Source organism: Alosa sapidissima, chromosome 9, assembly GCF_018492685.1.
Source record: "Alosa sapidissima isolate fAloSap1 chromosome 9, fAloSap1.pri, whole genome shotgun sequence".
In the NCBI taxonomy this organism is placed as follows: domain Eukaryota; kingdom Metazoa; phylum Chordata; class Actinopteri; order Clupeiformes; family Clupeidae; genus Alosa; species Alosa sapidissima.
In genome coordinates, this window is record NC_055965.1 from 34,645,711 (window position 1) to 34,665,271 (window position 19,561).

General features: G+C 43.7%; 1 protein-coding gene and 2 long non-coding RNA genes across 12 annotated transcripts in view; 1 reads left to right on the plus strand and 2 right to left on the minus strand.

The window, feature by feature from the left end:
* LOC121718788 (NACHT, LRR and PYD domains-containing protein 3-like) overlaps positions 1 to 19,561 on the minus strand; it is a 1,510,793-nt gene that overhangs the window by 381,099 nt on the left and 1,110,133 nt on the right. For 6 of the 10 annotated variants that reach the window (XM_042103944.1, XM_042103950.1, XM_042103949.1 and 3 more), the window contains exons 7-8: positions 2,862 to 3,169; positions 613 to 2,467 (exon numbers count right to left, since the gene is read on the minus strand). The exons of the other annotated variants lie outside the window; for them this stretch is intronic. In XM_042103944.1, coding sequence (XP_041959878.1) covers positions 613 to 2,467; positions 2,862 to 3,169 — 2,163 coding nt within the window. The remainder of the gene's footprint in view (positions 1 to 612; positions 2,468 to 2,861; positions 3,170 to 19,561) is intronic. 10 annotated transcript variants of the gene reach the window in all.
* The window catches only part of LOC121719082, a 530,903-nt gene continuing 519,996 nt past the window's right edge, over positions 8,655 to 19,561 (plus strand). Inside the window, exon 1 of the long non-coding RNA XR_006034144.1 lies at positions 8,655 to 8,708. This is a non-coding gene — a long non-coding RNA (uncharacterized LOC121719082). The remainder of the gene's footprint in view (positions 8,709 to 19,561) is intronic.
* Positions 8,730 to 10,109, minus strand: LOC121719070. Its single transcript, XR_006034130.1, has 2 exons — positions 9,961 to 10,109; positions 8,730 to 8,835 (listed from the first exon to the last, which is right to left on the minus strand). It is a non-coding gene; the product is annotated as an uncharacterized LOC121719070 (long non-coding RNA).

Below are 19,561 nucleotides of genomic sequence, written 5' to 3' on the forward strand. Positions count from 1 at the left end.
CCAACTTAATAAAAGCTTAACTCGTGTCACACTGTTCGCCAGCAGCAACATCCATCTTATTTGTTTTCAAGTAGCAGGGAATTCAAGCCAAACCGTTGCAACTCTGCCATCCATCATTATGTTAAGCCCACCTAACGACTCTATACACGATTTCATTGGCCTGATTAAGTTTCGATTTCTGGAGCTCACAAGCCAACGGAGAGTTGCTAGACTAGCCCTGGCAGCAAATGTAATTCGCTGCCGCTAGGGGCGCGTCTAGATTTCTAGGCTATTATTACCCTGTAATATCACTCAAATGCGTGTGAGCATGCACTATGTGCACACACACACACACACGCACACGAACACACACACACCTACAAAATTCGGCTTGACAGTAATGTTAGTGGACTTATTTAAATAAAAGCAATATATTAATGTATGTGTAATTTCTCTGCCAAGTTATCAACCACAATCCTGTAGTGAATATGGAATGTTGTTAATTCCCCTCTTCTTCAAATCAAGACTATTTCACCTTTAGGCATCATTAAATGTTTAATAGGACTAGATCAGTAGTAAACAGCAGTGACAACATTATATGTAATCTCTATAGTCTCTCCATCAGAAACTCACCGTGCCTTTCTGCAGCACCTCACAGCTGGGATCAGTCTCCTGCGTCCCTCATCTGATGTGTTGTATTTCTTCAGGTCAAACTCTTCCAGCACATCCTCAGACATCAGAAGCATGTGGGCCAGTGCTGAACAGTGGGCAGGAGACAACTTCTGTTTGATGTTCTTTGGTGATGACAGGAATTTCTGAATTTCTTTGTGCATAGAATGATCATTCATTTCAAATAAGCAGTGGAAAAGATTGATGCATCGTTCAGGAGAGAGATCTTCTCTGTTCAGCTCCTTCATATACTGACATGTTTCTTTAATACTCTTTGAGGTGCTGTATGTTTGGTTCAGTAGACCTTTTAAAAGTCTCTGATTGCTCTCCAGAGAGATGCCCATAAGGAAGCGAAGGAAGAGATCCAGGTGTCCATTGCTGCTCTTCAAAGCCTCATCCACTGCACTCTTGAGCAGCACATGTAGATGATCCTGTGATTGTAAGCCCAGCACTGCTTGAAGAGATGATAAAATCGAGGGGTTGGGATCATCTCTCTGTCTGTGTTCGTCACTGATAAGGGATGTCAGTGCCGCAAGGTTCTCAGTCACATAAGAGTGAAACACATACAAAGCTGCCAGAAACTCCTGGACACTCAGATGCACAAAGCAGTAGACCTTCTTCTGGTGAAACACAGATTCTGTCTTGAAGATCTCAGTACACATGCCAGAGTACACTGAGGCTTCACTGACATCAATGCCACACTCTTGCAGGTCTTCTTCATAAAACATCAGATTTCCATTGTCCAAACTCCTGAAAGCCAGTTCTGCCAGCTTCAGTAAAATCTCTCTCTGAGATTCCAGAACTTTCGCTTGATTTGCTTTAGTTTCACTCTGATATTTCTGATCCTTCCTGGTGGTCTGGATGAGCAAGAATTGTATGAACATCTCTGTCAGCGTTTTGGGAATGTCTTTAATGTTTTTCTTTTTCATAATCTGCTCAAGTACAGTGGCTGCAATCCAACAGAAGACTGGAATGTGGCACATGATGTGGAGACTCCTGGATGCTTTAATGTGGGAGATGATTCTGTTGGCCTGACTATCATCACCGATTCTCTTCCTGAAGTATTCTTCCTTCTGTGGGTCATTGAATCCTCGTACTTCTGTTACCTGGTTGATGTACTGAGCTGGAATCTGACTGGCTGCTGCTGGTCGTGAGGTTATCCAGATGAGTGCAGAGGGAAGCAGAGTTCCCTGAATGAGGCTCGTCATCAGAACATCCACTGATGATGTTTGTTTCACATCAGACAACTTACTGTTTTGTTCCAGATTCAGAGTCAACCGACTCTCATCCAAACCATCAAAGATGAACACAACCTGACAGTCTTTGTATCCCTCACCATCATTCAGCTCCTTCAGCTCAGGGTGGAAGTCCAGCAGGAGCCTGTGAAGACTGTACTGATCACCCTTGACTAAATTAAGCTCACGGAAAGAAAGGGGGAGCATAAAATCTATATCTTGATTGGCTACCCCATCTGTCCAATCAAGAATGAACTTTTGCACTGAGACTGTTTTTCCAATTCCAGCGACACCTTTGGTCATTACAGTTCTGATTTGCTTCTTCTGTCCAGGTAAGGGCTTGAATATGTCATTGCAGTTGATTGGTGTGTCTTCTGTGTTTTGAGATCTGGATGCTGACTCTACCTGCCAAACCTCATGCTCCTTATTCACCCCTTCACTCTCTCCCTCTGTGATGTAGAGCTCTGTGTAGATCTTATTGAGGAGAATCTCAGCTCCTGGTTTGATGATGCCTTCAGATATGTTCTCAAACCTCCTCTTCAGACTGACTTTGTGATTCTTTATAACTCTCCTCAGGTCCTCATCTGTTTAAAAATGACAACATTTGAAAATTACAATTGTTCAGTTTGATAACATTACTTTACTTCTCAGAAAACTATTAAATCAATACAGTGTTTAAAATGCACTGTTCAATCCCTGCACTGTTCACTTTTGCACTACCACCATTGCACACACTCAACCATAGCCCCTTAACATGGTCAATACATTACAGGGTCAGTCCATACCAGACCTTTGTAATCTCTTCAATCGCTCTTTAATTTTGACATTTCTGTGAGTGATTTGTATGTATGTGAGATATACTGTATGTGTGTATGTATGTTTGTTGTGTTATGGTTGTATAAACTACTGGATGTGTAAAATTTAACCCAGGGATGAATAAAGTATTAATCTCTCTAAAAAGCCAAAATGTATACTCACCTAGTTCCCTCTTTCTGCCTGGTGTATGTTCAGCGTGCAGGTGTCTTCTGCTGTTGATCAGGCCTGTGTGTTCACCCTGTGTGCTCATATCTGTGTGTTCATCTAGAGGAGGCTGTAGAGGAGGTTGGGTTCTGCATGTCTTTCCACACTGGGGACAGACTTGGTCTCCTGGTAGTCCAGGCTGCTCCCAGTCGCTGCTGATGCACTGCCTGCAGAAACTGTGTCCACAGGTGGTGATGACTGGGTCCCTCAGTACCTGCTCACACACTCCACACCTGGACTGATCCTGGGTCAGATCAGCACTTAATCTGCAAAAACATCAGACAAAGAACACTTGGACAAATTGCTCCTCAGACAATGATTAAAATGTGTAATATGCATTATTCTATTCTATTCTGAAAACAGATACAAGTTCAGATTCACAGATTTAAAGGATCCATTCCACAAAAGACAGACATACCAGACATACTACTACTACTAATATTGAATAATAAAGAAATTAGAACTGGAATTTGTTTAAATGTCATTATACTAATTTGTACACTTTACTAATTTGTACATCATTTACACAGAATCTAATAATTTGAATGTTTTGCAGGCAGCAATCAAGACTCACTGTCCACTACAATCTATAATATACAGTATAATCAAAACTACAACTACAATATTTAATCACAACCGGCCAACACTATGCCCAGATTTTAAACCATTACAATTGTACTTCCACTAGATGGTTACTGTAAGCCCAGTCTTTTTGGCCAATCTTTTGCATTTCTAAAGAATGCCTTTCACAGTCAATTTACATCTGTGTGGGTACTTGTTGCTCACTATTGTCTTAGCTGTTTGGTCTTGAATTGAATGTATTTGTGCATAGTTGTAGACTAAGAACTACACTATAGTCTATAGGTATGAGATTTACCTACTGTAGGCCACACCCACTGCTCTCAGATACCAGATACCCTGTGATTCGGGGGTGGCCCAGGTGAATGATAAGAGGAGTTGCTTCTCAGCTCGGGGGCTCTTTTTTGCTCTTCTCTTCTGCTGCTACGGGGGGCTTCTTGTGCTGACCCTCATCTCTCTCTTTCTCTCCCTCTCACACACACACAAAAGTGTATTCCTACCAGCATATCCTATTGCTTTCTATAACATATACATCTCTACATGGTGGTCAGCATTTAGGAAAGGTCAGTCCTTTCCATCTCATCCACCCAATATCCTGTTTGTGTGTGTGTGTGTGTGTGTGTGTGTGAGAGAGAGTGTGAGTGTAGAATTTCATGTGACTGACATGTCAACAGACTGATGACTACTCACATTAGACCTGATGGAACTGGTCCACTGCTGAAGGTGGGCATATCCAACATGGACTGATCACTCTTCATGGACACACAGCTGGGCACTGGAGATGGAGGTCTGTGTGTCTGTGGGCTGGTTACATAAGGAGACATAAGAAACAGATTAACATCAACTCATTCCTCTGCGGAGTGATTTGCTCACCCTTACAGTAATATTACAACAATACATGCTCCATTTTAGAATTAATTTCTCTCTCTCTGGTTCACACACACACACACACACACACACACACACAATACAGTGTATTCCTACTAGCATATCCCATTGTTTTCTATAACATATACATCTCTACATGGTGTCCACCAGTTAGGAGAGGTCAGTCCTTTCCATCTCATCCACCCAATTTCCTGTTGTGTGTGTGTGTGTGTGTGTGTGTTTGTTAGGGCCGGGGCGATATGGCTGAAAACTGTATCACGATATAAGTATTTTTATATCAGTCGATATCAATAATTATTGATTTTTTAAAAAAAAAATCTATTTCAGATAAGGACCAGAAGAAAAAATTTAAACACTTTTATTTTAAACTTAACCTTCCTCTGTCTGATTTTAATCACCTCAGTTATCAATCAAAGCAAACAGGGAAAAGAAATAGCAACACAATCATGAAAAACACTCAAATAAATAAGACTGAATGAAAAGCAGCACTGGTTGAAGCCTGGAAATATGGTAAACAAAGTAGCTTAATTTGCTAGTTTATCATAGTCTACTGGTTAGACTGTTCAGTTTACCCACGTGTGTTTCAAATGAATACTTTTTCTCCTTGGGACAGGCCCATTTGAGTCTTGGAAAATACTTTTCCATTTGCATTGTGATTGACATGATTAGAACTTAACAGTCAATTTGAATGCAACAGTTTTGAACAAATTCGTGCAGCGCGCTAATGGTGCAAACCGGATTTAATAGCAATTTAGCCAGTCATCTTGCACGATTGTGAATGTTTGGATGTGCATGCTGAGGAGGGATGCACCTGTTGAGAGGGCGAGAGAGAGAGAGAGAGAGATTGCACATACTAGCTACAATGCAAGATATATTTAGCCTATTTATTTATGGACAACGTAAGGTGTGTGCTGCTTTTAATTATCGAATGTTCTATCGAATGTACTTTTCATTGATATCGATTACATGTCTATTGCGATACATATCGCTATCGTTTTATCGCCCAGCCCTAGTTTGTGTGTGAGAGAGAGAGTGTAAAATGTCATGTGACTGACAAGTCTAGAGACTGATGACTACTCACATTAGACCTGATGGAACTGGTCCACTGCTGAAGGTGGGCATATCCCACATGGACGCATCACTCTTCATGGACACACAGCTGGGCACTGGAGATGGAGGTCTGTGTGTCTGTGGGCTGGTTACATAAGGAGACACAAGAAACGGATTAACATCAACTCATTCCTCTGCGGAGTGATTTGCTCACCCTTACAGTGATATTACAACAATACATGCTCCATACCAGGCTTGGAATTTCACCATTTTAGGGGCAAGGCCACTTGGCCTTCAGTTGGGCATATTTGGTGGGGGGCACAAAGGCCACATGTCAGGGCACCAAGGCCAAAGTTAACTATACAGTAGTATGCTATAAAAATGATCAAAGTTGTATTCACTGCAGTAGACCTGCATCACTGTATGAAACATTACAAAAACATAAAACATGACATATTACATATAACTGTAAATCATCTGATCATCTAATATTTTCAGATATCTAGGCTATATTTAACATTTATTTTATATTTGGCCTGTTATGAAATCATGTATTGAACAATTTAAGCACAGCTCAGCTTTAAGAAACTCAAATAGCCTAGATGCATGCTTAGCATTTTGTGATCATTAAGGCTACTTTCACAAACTCTTATAGTCAGCTGTCCTCTGATTTACCGATATCTAGGTGACATTTGTAATATTTATTTTGTATTTGGCCTGTTATGAAATAATGTGGAACAATTTAAACACAGTGTAAAACTTAAATCCCAAATTTGGAGACATCCATGTATGTTGAAATTTACTGCAAATTCAAAACGGGATTAGTCTGGAACGGCTAACTGTACAGGGGACTGCTTTACACCTTTCTGTTTGGTAAGGTCTGCTGTTTATTCTGATATATGGTTTGTCATATGTTAAACGAAGGGTTCGTGAAGTATTCCACCGATATGAATTGGTAGGGAGATGGACGCAAAACCTTCAGTAGAATTTATGATTAAATTGAATGATATTATTTACTTTTCTCGCGAACCGTTCACCACAGCAATTAGCGGCTAACATCGTTTAAAAGCTGAGTAAAAGCTGAGAAAAAGCTCTTTCATGTGATACTTCTGATGTCTGTGTGATGAGTAGGCTACTTCGCGAATAGTTCAACTGAGAAGAATGGGTTAATTTGGACGCACTTTCTTTCTTGCGCTGTCACTTTCTCCACTGCGTAATTTGCGCTGTGAATGCTACGATTATTTTGACAGGCCATAGGCTAAATATATATCGCTATTAGTAGGACGCAAAGCAGAATATTGAAAGAAGGGGGCACCAAGGCCACCGTGGCCTGTAAACCTATGATTTTCAAAGGGGCATCACGGCCAACGCAAGGGGCTACGACGGCCATGGCCGTCATGGCCGCCGTGAAATTCCTACCCTGCTACACACACACACACACACACACACACACACACACACACACACACACTACAGTGTATTCCTACAAGCATATCTCATTGTTTTCTATAACATATACAGTTAGGAACTAAATTATTCATACCCCTGGCAAATATTGATTCAATGTTAATTTTCTATTTATCAATATGTTTGTTCTGACTGAAAATGACACTACCACATGTCAAAAGGTTGTAAGACAATATGATAGAACATGGAATCAAAAAAAGAAGCATTTTCATCTTTTTAAACATTTTTATAAAAAATGGTGTGTCCAAAAATATTCATACCCTTTTTAAATAATCAATGGAAACATATTTATTTGCATTCACAGCTCTCAAAATGGTTCCACAATGATTCTAGACTGCACTTTTTTTTTTAAGTATATTTTTTGGGCTTTTTTTCCCCTTTATTTGGACAGGACAGTAGAGAGTGACAGGAAGTAAGTGGGAGAGAGAAATGGGGTGGGATCGGGAAATGACCTCAGGTCGGATTCGAACCTGGGTCCCCGTGGGCACTCGGACCCGTATATGGTACGGGCGCTGTAGCCTGCTGCGCCACAGCACCCTCAGACTTTTTTAGCAATCTGTCCCTGTGAATGTCCAGTGAAAGCTAAAATCTGTGTCCAGATGTGCCTTTATAAAGGTTTAGCTGAGTTGTGCATGTTGAGAAGAGTGATCCATGATCAGCATCCATGATGACCAAGTGATCCATTTTGGGATGGCGTGAAAATTTCAACCACCAAAACACCATCCCCAATGTGGAGAATAGCTATAGAAATGTATTAGTTTTGGGTGTTTTTCAGACAATGCAGTGTTTCCTATACATTGACTAATCTGTGGCAGCCCATCACAATATCAAAATTAATCACCACACAATGATTTTCTATGTTGTACTATTGAAATGGGATGAAATCCTTTAGAATAGAATACTGTTGGGTTGTCGAGGTTAGCACACTATAACGTTACAGCTACTTGTCAATATAGACTTGTCGTGCAAGGCAAGTATAACAATAGGCTATTAATTTTATTGACCCCGACCCCCCCCCCCCCCCCCCCACCACAAATACAATTAAATTCTGTGGGAAACACTGCAATGAGACCTGGTGAACTTCTCAAAGTAAACGGAAACACTAAGACAAGGGGCACGTTGAGAATTCTAGAGGAAAAGATCAGACTGTCTGCCGATCAGGCTATTTCCCTATAGATGGTACCTATAAATGGTGCCTACAGATGGTACCTACAGATGATATGTAAGGATAATGTATAGAACGCCGGTCATTATCTGGAAATAGGTCCCGACAGGGCGAAACCGGACTTGTTCCGCCCTGAAGGGACCTATTTCCCGATAATGACCGGCGTTCTATACATTATCCTGCTTATTACACGGCTACTTGCCAAAACGAAAAAATAAACTCCCCACAATATGACTCTTTAGCCTAGCCTGTTACACTTAGCAACAGTCTGTTATCGAGAAATATCAGAACACCGAACTTTGGGAAGGCCCATTCAAGTGAATGGAGCAGCATTCTTCAGCATTATGAAGAGCCGTGTAATAATATCAGTCTAATGGCCGCTATTGCTATTGCATTCTATTTTACCTGCTGCTCCCATGAACATCTGGAGTCATTTGAACAGTTTAGGAAGATTATTGACAACACAGACAAGGAACCAAATCTTTTTTTTTTCTTTTAGAAAATGAGGTACAAATCGGCACCAGTAAGAACAGAGGGGGTGTTGGAACAGGTATGATGTGTACTGTATCTGTGGATTCACTTACCCTCCATCAGAGTGTGTGGGGACAGGTATGATGTGTACTGTATCTGTGGATTAACTTACCCTCCGTCAGAGTGTGTTGGTTTGCTGCTTGGTTGCACACAGCTGTGTGCTGCAGACTCTGGTCTGAGTGTCTCACTGTGACCTGCAGCCTCCTCTCTCTCCTGAGAGACACTCATCCTAGCAGCAGTGGGAGAGTCTATCTGGGAATGTACATGAGACAAATGCAGCTTTACGTCTTGTGTCATCACATACTATAGATTATAGCTAAACATAAACCGCTATCTTTTTTTAGCACTCGATCATTCAGATGTAGACACATATTGAATAGAAATGTTAGCGTGTAGGCCTATATTGGCTAAAGTCAATTCCTCAGTACAGATTAAGGTCTTTGGCCACTATAGTCTAGTTTGCATGGCTTTATGACAGTCAGGTCTGGATTAAGTGCGCGGTCATCACAGACCAGGCCCATGGGGTCAGAGGTCGGACCCCTAAAAGCATGTAAGCCCCACTGACCCTAAAGGTCCCTAACATACACAACACAATACACATACTCATCCAGATAGTTTTTACTACAACCATCTTATCCTTTGGTGTTTAGGCCTAGCTGATCCACTAAAAAGGGGCAGCATGTGCATGCTAAAGGACAAAGGGAATATGACTACTGATCTGAAGTTTTACCCTTTCTTGGGGTATCCTACTGGCAGACAGATCATTGTCCACACACCTGCATGCCTCCTATGTGTCTGCCACTAACGCGACAAGAGGCCTATGCTTATGTTTTGATACTTCCAGGTTTCAGCCAATCAAATGACAGCATCTAAACTGGTTGTACTTCACTTTATGAGGACGCGTCGGAATTAACGACTTCACAATAAAACAAATAATATGAATGACTTCGCTAAAGTATTGGACAATTTCGTCACCCCAAAATATTGGTATGGACATGTCCCTATGCAAACATATGCCCTTGCTGGTCTCAAGCTAGCACCTGTAGGTTAGCCTATCTAGTTACGCACGACGATTTTGTGCTTGATGCCATAATCTGGACCTGGCAAAAGAGTAGGCTACCTCGTCATATTATGCTAGCCGACTATGTAGTTAAATTAAGACATATAATCTATTCAGAATCTTATATGTTAATGTTAGCAAGCCCGCATTTAGCCTAGTGGTTTGTTTGTTAAGGCAAGGCCTGCCTACCATAAAGGCGGAAATCTTAAACAACGACGACAAGTTCATGCAACGAAATTCTAATTAGTTTATTCCAAATATTCCACATACCGAAAACACAAAGTGAATGACATGAACATAAATAGTGAGTCTCTTACCTTAGGCTACAAACTGAGTGATCTCGATAGCCTACAAGACAAACTTACTGACGCGGAGTCTGACTATGTACTTTCGCTTTTGGTTAGACCTACTTAAAAGTCCCTCCCCCTGTCAAAAGCGATTTTAGATGGTAGCTTTAATGAAAGTAGGCTAAATTGATACCAGTAAATAAAATGCAAGATCACCGCTCATCTGTCGAGGCCCAGGATTGGTAGGTAGCCTAGCTTATAAAAAATAAGAATAGGCTAGGATCTACTCTGCCTGAAGAAGGTCTGCCAACCGAAAGCTTGCGCAGATTCAAAGTAAAAACCTTTTTTGCACAGACAGAGAGTTTGCGGATATTTCTTGTATCTTCTATAAATTGATTCCAGTAAAATTATTGAATTTACAAACTCTCGGACAATCTTAGTTCATGCTGTGCCAATATAATATAAAATTATTTTTCTAGGCTATCATGTGTTTAGTTGCCGATAGGCCTGCAGTAGATAATAGCGTTATATTTTCACAAAGATTAAATACAATTTAAAACAGGACATTCTCTCATATGAAAATAGATTTTAAACCTGTAGATGGGAAGATAAACTATAGTCACAAAATAACTGGAGCTGAAAATAATGAAATGCTGTTTTATTATTATTTAAGCTAGTTGGTTATGTTTGAACAGGAAGATTTCCTAAAACATGGCTGAGATTATTACCAGAGCTCAAGTTTAAAAATCTACCCATTTCAAATAAATGCTTAATTATGCACATAATGTAGCAGGCCTATTCTACACATATCAACTTATGAAGAACCGTCACCATGACAACAACATGTGTTTTTAGTTCATGCATCAGAATGTAGAATGCTACATGTACAACTGATTTATAAATTCTATGTGAATGACCAGCAGCAGGAGAGCTGGTCTTTTCCGCGGACCCTGGTGCTTGTGCAGCGTGTGGTCACTAAGTAATCTTGCACAGGGACACAGAGTCTGAATAAGCTCACACCCTACATAGAGGGGCTCAATGAATGTGGAGTGGAACGTGTGCAGGTGGGTGAGTGGATCCGAGAAGACGCTGTAGAAGGACAGTGTGCCGGCTGGCCAGTCCAGAAACACTCCTGTTCACACTTCCCTCTCAATGTTTTCATACACCACAGCTACCCTCACTTATAGTGGAGAGTTACAATATACAGTACTTATTGATGGGGGTTACAATATTACTTATTGATGGGGGTTACAATATTACATATTGATGGGGCACTAAATTACAATATGGGTGTCTACCATTTTACATAGTTGCAGTCTCACAGTAATACAGCAGCAATATTGGTGTTCAAATGTTGTATTTTGTACATGCATAACAACATCATTAGCCGGTTGTTGGTGGCGAATATGGAATGAAATCTGTGAGATAACAGTAATGGAATCTGTGCTTTGCACAGTAACTGTTAGGTCCAAGATTTCCAGTGAGTAGCCTACAAATAGGATTCAAACACTGTTCAGGTGAATTAAATGTGTAATCAGTCGCATATGTAGGCTAGCTCTTCTGATTTATAGGCCTACTTACATTTGACGTTCCCACCATTTAAATGAGATGACCGTGACCTCTAGATTTTTTTTAGCAGTGCAGGCCAGTCAGAATATAATAATAATAATAATAATAATAACACGTGGGTCCGGGGGTGTCTTTCCCAGGATTTTTTTCTTTTCTGGTTGCTAATCACACTATTTTAACATGTTTTGAGAGGGACAGGCCCATCTTTTTTCTGACGCACCTCACGTTACCCCATGCATTAAACCTATGTCACTGCTTGAATAAATGAAAAACATAGCCTACTGAACATGGGCATCGTAGTTCACGATGACAATTGTCGTGTTATGAAATAACCCGTGAGTCCGACTGTAAGTTAACGTGTCTCTTTATTGTGAACCTTCCCCAACTCTGGCGGTAACTCCCCTCACCTCTGACCCTGCCGATGATGTCATCATGCAGCTCTCGTTAACATACATAACACCACACCTCCCTTTCTAGAATCACTGGGTGGACTACCAGTTGATTCCTCAGACCTTAGAGGATTATTCTGCCTCTTTTGTTGGAAGGTCTGTTCCTAGCTGAACACCAACCAGTTCCCTTTTTTTTTCCTTGAACATCACAAATACATTCAACCTATATCTCTGTCTTACTTTATGTAAACTTATCACTGCTGTAACCTCATACTGTAAACTGTATTTTCCTTTTTCCACATGGTATATTTCAGTTTCTGAACACAAATACCAAAATATCAAAATATGCATTTACCCTATTAACAAGTAGACATAACTGAAAAATCTTTCCCATTTTTTTTTTTTTATAAACACAGATCATTGAGAACATGCATGTGTGTTTTCTTTTCAGAAACCTATGTCTTTACAAGTCCAACCTTGTTGGTTTCACCACAGCTCTCCCAGACCTCGTTCTAGGAGTAGATGGCAGATTACGAACAGTCTGTGATTCTGCAGGTGTCTGCTCAGGAATGCCATCTGATGGTGGCGGCTGTTGCGTTGCTCCGCTGTTCTGCTCTGGAGATGCCCCCATGGGAATCAGGTGATGGCGATTGCGTCTCACTGTTCCGTGAGGTGCATCCACAAGGTAGGAACGTGGGGTGTTGTGGCTGCTGATCACTATTCCAGGTGTTCTTTGGTCTGTTACCCACACCTCTTGTCCTGGTGGGAGATCATTGAGGTTGCGCGTGCTGTTGTAGTGTTGAGCGTCTATTGTTCTTTTCACCCTTTCTCTCACTGCCACAGTTCCGCTGTCGGGAAGAGCAGGGTCAAGCAATGCCGGAAGTGTTGGCACAGTTGTGCGAAGGCGCCTCCCCATCAAGAGTTGGGCTGGGCTGTACCCGTTCTGCAGTGGCGTGGCCCTGTATGACAGCAGAGCAAGGTAGGGGTCTGCTGCCTTTTTGAGAAGCTCCTTGATGGTCTTGACCGCCCGCTCAGCTTCACCGTTACTCTGTAGGAATTTTGGACTACTGGTGATATGGCAGAAGCCATATGACTCTGCAAATGCTGCAAAAGCCATACCTGAGAACTGCGGCCCGTTGTCGGTCACCAGCGTCTCGGGAATGCCGTGACGTGCGAAGATAGACTTTAGATGGACAATGACATCCGTCGATCTGGAAGGGGTGAGCTGAGCAATCTCCACGAACCTGGATGCGTAATCCACCACAAGCAGGTAGGTCTTGCTTCCCAGCATGAAAAGATCAGCTCCCAGCTTCTGCCACGGTCTGTCAGGATAGCTTGATGGAATTAGTGGCTCTTTGCTGTTCTGCCTTTCTTTGCAGCATGCATGGCAGTTGAGGACCAGCTCCTTCAGCTGCTGGCTCAGGCCAGGCCACCACACTGACTGTCTAGCACGCTCTCTGCACTTTTCCACGCCCTGGTGGCCTACATGCAGTCTGGCCAGAACATCATTTCTCATAGCTGAGGGGATTACCAGCCTGGTTCCCTTCAATAAGAGTCCCTTATGAATGGTAAGAAATGCACGTTCCGCCCAGTATGCTTTGAGTAGAGATTCCTTAATGCTGTGCTCTGGCCAGCCTTCTTCACACAGCCGCATCACCTTTGCACATACACTGTCTGTCCTCAGCTGCTCTCTCAATTCGTCCAGATACTCCGACCTTGCAGGTAAGTTCTCGGTGATGGAATCAGCATATATGTTAGAGTCCTCTAGGAAATCTCTTTCCTCTGGTGTCGCACCCCTCTTGACTGGAGCCCTTGACAGTGCGTCGGCTGTCCCCAGACACTTCCCTGGCACATGAGCAATGGAATAGGAGTAGCGCATCAGCCGCATGCGAAATCGCTGGATTCGCGGGGGGAGGGCATCTAATGCTTGTGACCCCAAAAGGCTCAGCAATGGTTTGTGGTCAGTTTCTAGCGTGAAGTGTTTGCCAATGAGGAAATTTCTGAACCTCTCACAGGCCCAGGTCAGTCCCAATGCCTCCTTTTCCACCTGCGCGTATCTCTGCTCAGTCTGTGTGAGCGATCGTGACACATAGGCTACTGGCTTCCACATATCCTCCCACAGTTGAAGGAGAACTCCTCCCAGGCCATAGGAAGAAGCGTCTGCCGAAACTTTAACCTCCCTGTTGGGGTCATAAATCGCCAACACTGGTGGGCTAGTGAGTGCCTCTTTCAAATTCTGAAAAGCATGGGCTTGATCAACTCCCCACACCCAGCAGTTCTTCTTTGAGAGGAGATCTCGCAGAGGTTTGTCTCTCTCTGCCAGCTGTGGGATGAACTTCCCCAGTTGGTTGACGATGCCGAGAAAACTCTTCAGCTCACTCACGTTTGTGGGCTGCTCCATTTTCATTACAGCCTCTGTCTTCCTCGGATCTGGGCTGATGCCGCTGCTGGAGATTGTATGGCCCAAAAAGGTCACCACTTGCTTCGACAGGTCGCATTTATCGATGTTCAATGTGATACCTGCCCTCTGGATCCTCTCCAGTACAGTATGCAGTCGGCAATCATGTTCTTCTTGAGACCGGCCCCACACGAGAACGTCGTCCATGTGGCAGACAACCCCCTGAAGACCGTCTGTGACCTCCATCACCATTCTGTTCTGGAAGTGCTCAGGGGCTGAGGCTATTCCGAATGGGAGTCTATTGAAGTGATAGCGCCCAAAAGGTGTTATGAACGTGGTGTACTTCGCTGAATCTTCAGCTAGAGGTATTTGCCAGAACCCCATGTTTGCGTCCAGTTTGCTGAAGATTTCTGCGCCTGCCAGCTTTCCTAATGTTTCTTCCACAGAAGGAAGGATGTACTTCTCTCTACGCACCGACTCGTTAAGCTTTGTGAGGTCAACACATATACGCACTGCACCCGTCTTCTTCGGCACCACTACGATGCCGGCGCACCAGTCTGTCGGGTCCTCCACCCTGCTTATCACCCCAAGGCTTTCCATTCGTGACAGCTCTTGCTTCACTTTGTCCATTAAAGGCAGTGGAATCCGCCTGGGCGTCTTGAGAGAAAATGGCTCCGCGCCTGGTTTCAGACGGATAGCGTATGGCTGACGCATCTCTCCCAGACCACTGCACAGCTTTGGATAGCTCGTTTTCAGTGTCTCTATGCTGATGCTGTCCAGGCGTGCAACAAGCTTGAGTTTGTTGATAGCTGGCCTCCCCAGCAATGCCGTGTGCAGGTGCTTGATGATGTACACCTCCTCCATAGCCGCTTTGTCGCCTCTCCGTAGCTGCATGTCTGTGACACCCACAACATCCAATGGATTCCTCCCAGGTCCCATTAGAGGCTTGGATGCAGCAGCAAGGATAGGTGCATGAGAGTTATCAAAAAGCTCTTTGAATACAGTGTGTGGCAAAACTGTAACATCGGCACCTGTGTCAATTTTAAATGGCACCTGTCTTTTGTTTATGTCTATGTTAACCATCCATGGCTCACCATTTGCTAGGACACTGCCGAGAAACACTCCATTGTCATCCTCCTCTTCTATTTCGTTAACAGTCTTTGGTGCTGTGCACACTCTCTGATAGTGTCCCCTTTTACCGCATGAGTGGCACTTTACATCATTGGCAGGACAGTCACGTATTGAATGGGATGAGGAGGAACCACCACATTTACTACACTGGATGTTCTTTGCCTTGCTGTACTGAGCGCCATGCTGCTTAGGCCTAAATTGTGCTTTAGAATGTTCAGGTTTACCTCTATCTTTTGCCTTGTCACTGCCTTTGAACACTCTGTCGATGGCTTTGCTGTCACTGGCATCTGACCCAGAGCCTCTCAGCGTGACTTGCTGGCGTTTCACCTCCTCGCTCTGTCGCGCTCTTGTGATCGCTGACTCCAGCGTCAAATCCTTATCCAACTGCATTCTCTCCGACAGCCGCATGTCGCGCAGCCCCACGACAATCCTGTCTCGGATAAGTTCATCATGTAGAAGTCCATAGTCACAGTGTTCAGCTAGTGCATAGAGGGCCGTGACAAACGAGTCTACAGTTTCGTTTTCGCCTTGTACACGCATGTTGAATTTTGCCCGCTCATATATCACGTTCTTCTTAACAATAAAAAAGTTCTGGAAGGCATCGCGAACGCCTCTGTATGTTCCCCTTGCTCCGTGTGTGAACGTCAATCCACGTAAGACATCATCCGCCTCATCTCCCATACAATATATCATAGTGTTAATCTGATTCTCCTCGGAGCTAGCATTCAGATTACTTGCCAAGCGAAATCTTTCGAACCTTCGGATCCATTTGGCCCACTCTTGCGGTCTTGAAAAGTCGAAACTCTCCGGTGGTTGTATGTTGAATGTTGCACTCGGCCAAACTGTTCTCTGTGCAACCGCCGCCGCCGCTCCATTGCCAACATCCTGCACATCCTCCATTCCGGTGATTTTTTTTTTGACACTTTAACGCGATAAAGAAAACTTTCAGACCGAAAACTCGTGATGCCCAAACGTCCAAAACAGTGTCTATTCTCTCCACGTACTCACAGGACTTCTGACACCATGTCGTGTTATGAAATAACCCGTGAGTCCGACTGTAAGTTAACGTGTCTCTTTATTGTGAACCTTCCCCAACTCTGGCGGTAACTCCCCTCACCTCTGACCCTGCCGATGATGTCATCATGCAGCTCTCGTTAACATACATAACACCACAACAATGAAAACGTTTAGCCTACTTGGTTTCTGACAGAAATTACGTTTTGTGCCAACATATTGTAGAAACACAACCACGGCTTTTATTTGGTGAACGGAGCTGCAAATAATCTCCTTTACTTTCTTTGGTTTGTTATATAGTCTACGATTCACTTGAACCACAAAACGTTTTGCCGTCGTCACATTTACAAATATGCAATTTACCTTCAATTACCAATTTATCAGTGATAGGCTACCTTTTGCTTCGAATCGCAATTGAGTGCGCATTTAATGTAACATGCCACATGAATTCCAAGAGGCCTTTAGACAGGCTCGTTTCTCACCTTACTGGACTATTATTGCATTTGTTTATGTTGTAAGACGTGAAGAAATGAAGGACATCGGCAATAGCCAGGCTAGAAATACTTTGAAATTCCCTTTGAGTCGGATCTGCTCCACCTTTCCACCAAGTTTTGCAGAAATTGTGCCCCTGTTTTTTTGTGATATTGTTGACAGAAGCTATGTGTGTGGTGCAACCTGTTAAATATTAGTAGTTCATAAACTCCAACGTGGCAATTTAGGTTGAAACTAAACTATGCCACTTACGTTCAGCTTATGTACAATGTAATTAATTGTAATGTAGCCTAACTTGTTTAATGGGCTGAGGTGCAGTGGCTGCAGGACTAAAGCGAGCGAGAGATGCAACAATGGAGAACAGCTCATGCGCTTGCTAGAGATTACATTTTTTTAAAGGGCCAGTACAAATGACCTCGCGGGCCGCCAATTGAAGAGCCCTGCACTAGAGGCACTCTTCAACACAGATGCTTTCAAACAATACAAAATACTCAGAGAATCTCCCATTGAAATGTGTGGGATTTGATCGGAACACAAACGTGTCATCTATGCATATTCTGCCCCTTTCACCACCAAAAGTTGACATGTGAGTACATCGTGCCAATCATGTAGGCCTATTGTGATCTCACAGCTGGAGTGATGTTGGTGTTGTGAAGCCTTGTGCATGTGTGGTTCTGCCCAAAATAGATGCCTGATAAGTGCAATATAGTCGCTGAGTGGAAGGACTTTGGTTTAGGTGGTTTAAATAGTTTTCCCTTCATGGAACAGCATTGTTTGCCACTAGGGACACTCTTCAGCACTCTACACTGGCATGCCTTTGCAGTTTCCCTGTTTGCCACTAGAGGCACTCTTCAACACTCTACTGGCATGCGTTTGCAGTATACAGCTCTTCCTTAGAGGCACTCTCAATATACAAGGCTGCAGTAACAGAAGACAAAATAATCAAGACAAACAGGCAAGGAAAATGCATGTAGTGAATGTAATACACATGAGCATTTCAATGTGCTTCACATAAACCACAGGTTTTGACAGGTTTTCGTGGACAGGTCAGTGATGGTGCTTGTGGACAATAACAGTGCTCATGGACAGGTCAGTGATGGTGCTTAAGGACAATAACAGTGCTCGTGGACAGGTCAGTGATGGTGCTTGTGGACAATAACAGTGCTCGTGGACAGGTCAGTGATGGTGCTTGTGGACAATAACAGTGCTCGTGGACAGGTCAGTGATGGTGCTTGTGGACAGGTCAGTGATGGTGCTTAAGGACAATAACAGTGCTCATGGACAGGTCAGTGATGGTGCTTGTGGACAATAACAGTGCTCGTGGACAGGTCAGTGATGGTGCTTAAGGACAATAACAGTGCTCGTGGACAGGTCAGTGATGGTGCTTGTGGACAATAACAGTGCTCGTGGACAGGTCAGTGATGGTGCTTGTGGACAATAACAGTGCTTGTGGACAGGTCAGTGATGGTGCTTAAGGACAATAACAGTGCTCATGGACAGGTCACTGATGGTGCTTATGGACACGTCAGTTATGGTGGACAGTTCAGTTGGTGGACAGGTCAGTGATGGTGATTATGGACAATAGCAGTGCTTGGTGACGAGTTTGTGGGAACAGAAATGAAATGTCATTTTTATTCAGAAATAGAATGTGTTCCACTGTGCCAGGGCTGAGTCTGTTTCTCTTCTTGCTGACCACTTCACCAGCTTTAGAAATAAAACCGCTCACATGGCACAGAGGAGGCTGGTGTGCACAGAATATTTGGGGCCAGCACATACAAATGAGGATAGACATGCTTGTGCTGAGCCCAAAACTGGAGTGGGTCTTCTGAGCGTGGGATGTTTGGCTCACTCAAGTACTGCTGCACCTCTACAGTGGCATTTGCAGTGGCACTTTTCACCTTCCTGGTCTCTGAAACATGTGGGTCCAGCAAATCCCAAAGGCCAGTTCCTGAATGGGGACACAAAACAATGCATTACAAAAATACAATATAAACATGGCAATATTGATCATAGATTCATACCTGAGGATTCAGCAGGCTCTTGTGCTTCTGGGTCAGGTGGAGTGCTGTCTCTTAAAAGAGCAGAACATTCGGCCGTGAGCCTTCTCACAGCATTTTGGGAATTCCCTGAATTGCAAAACCCCATTGTTTTGAATCGTGGATCCAGGAGAGTGGCCAGGGAGTGTTGACTGGCTGTCTCGTAGTGACTCAACCTTTCAGTCATGAGCCGCGTGAGGTTGTTGCAGAGCTGCTTAGCCATCTCACCCTTCACCTCCCGCTGTGTGGAAGTTATGGCCTCAGCATTCGCACAAGGGGAACACTTGTGGAGCCAGAGACAGTGTTTTCTGCTGACAGCTCCACCGTTGCCTCTTTTAGGGGAGACAATGCTCCAAGGCATTCAGACATGCTCTGGTACTCAGCAGAGGTCAGAGCCGCCAAATGGGTGCACAGTGACACCACTGCAGCACCGACTGGTTCCCTCTGCTCGTGCAGCCTGGACATCATGTGGTAGGTGCTGTTCCAGCGTGTGTCCACTTCCTGCACAAGCTTGTGAGTGGGCATCCCCATCTGCTGCTGGATGCTGAGGAGCCGCTCTGCTCTCTGGCCACGGTGCTGGTCCTGAAATAGGCCGCAATCTT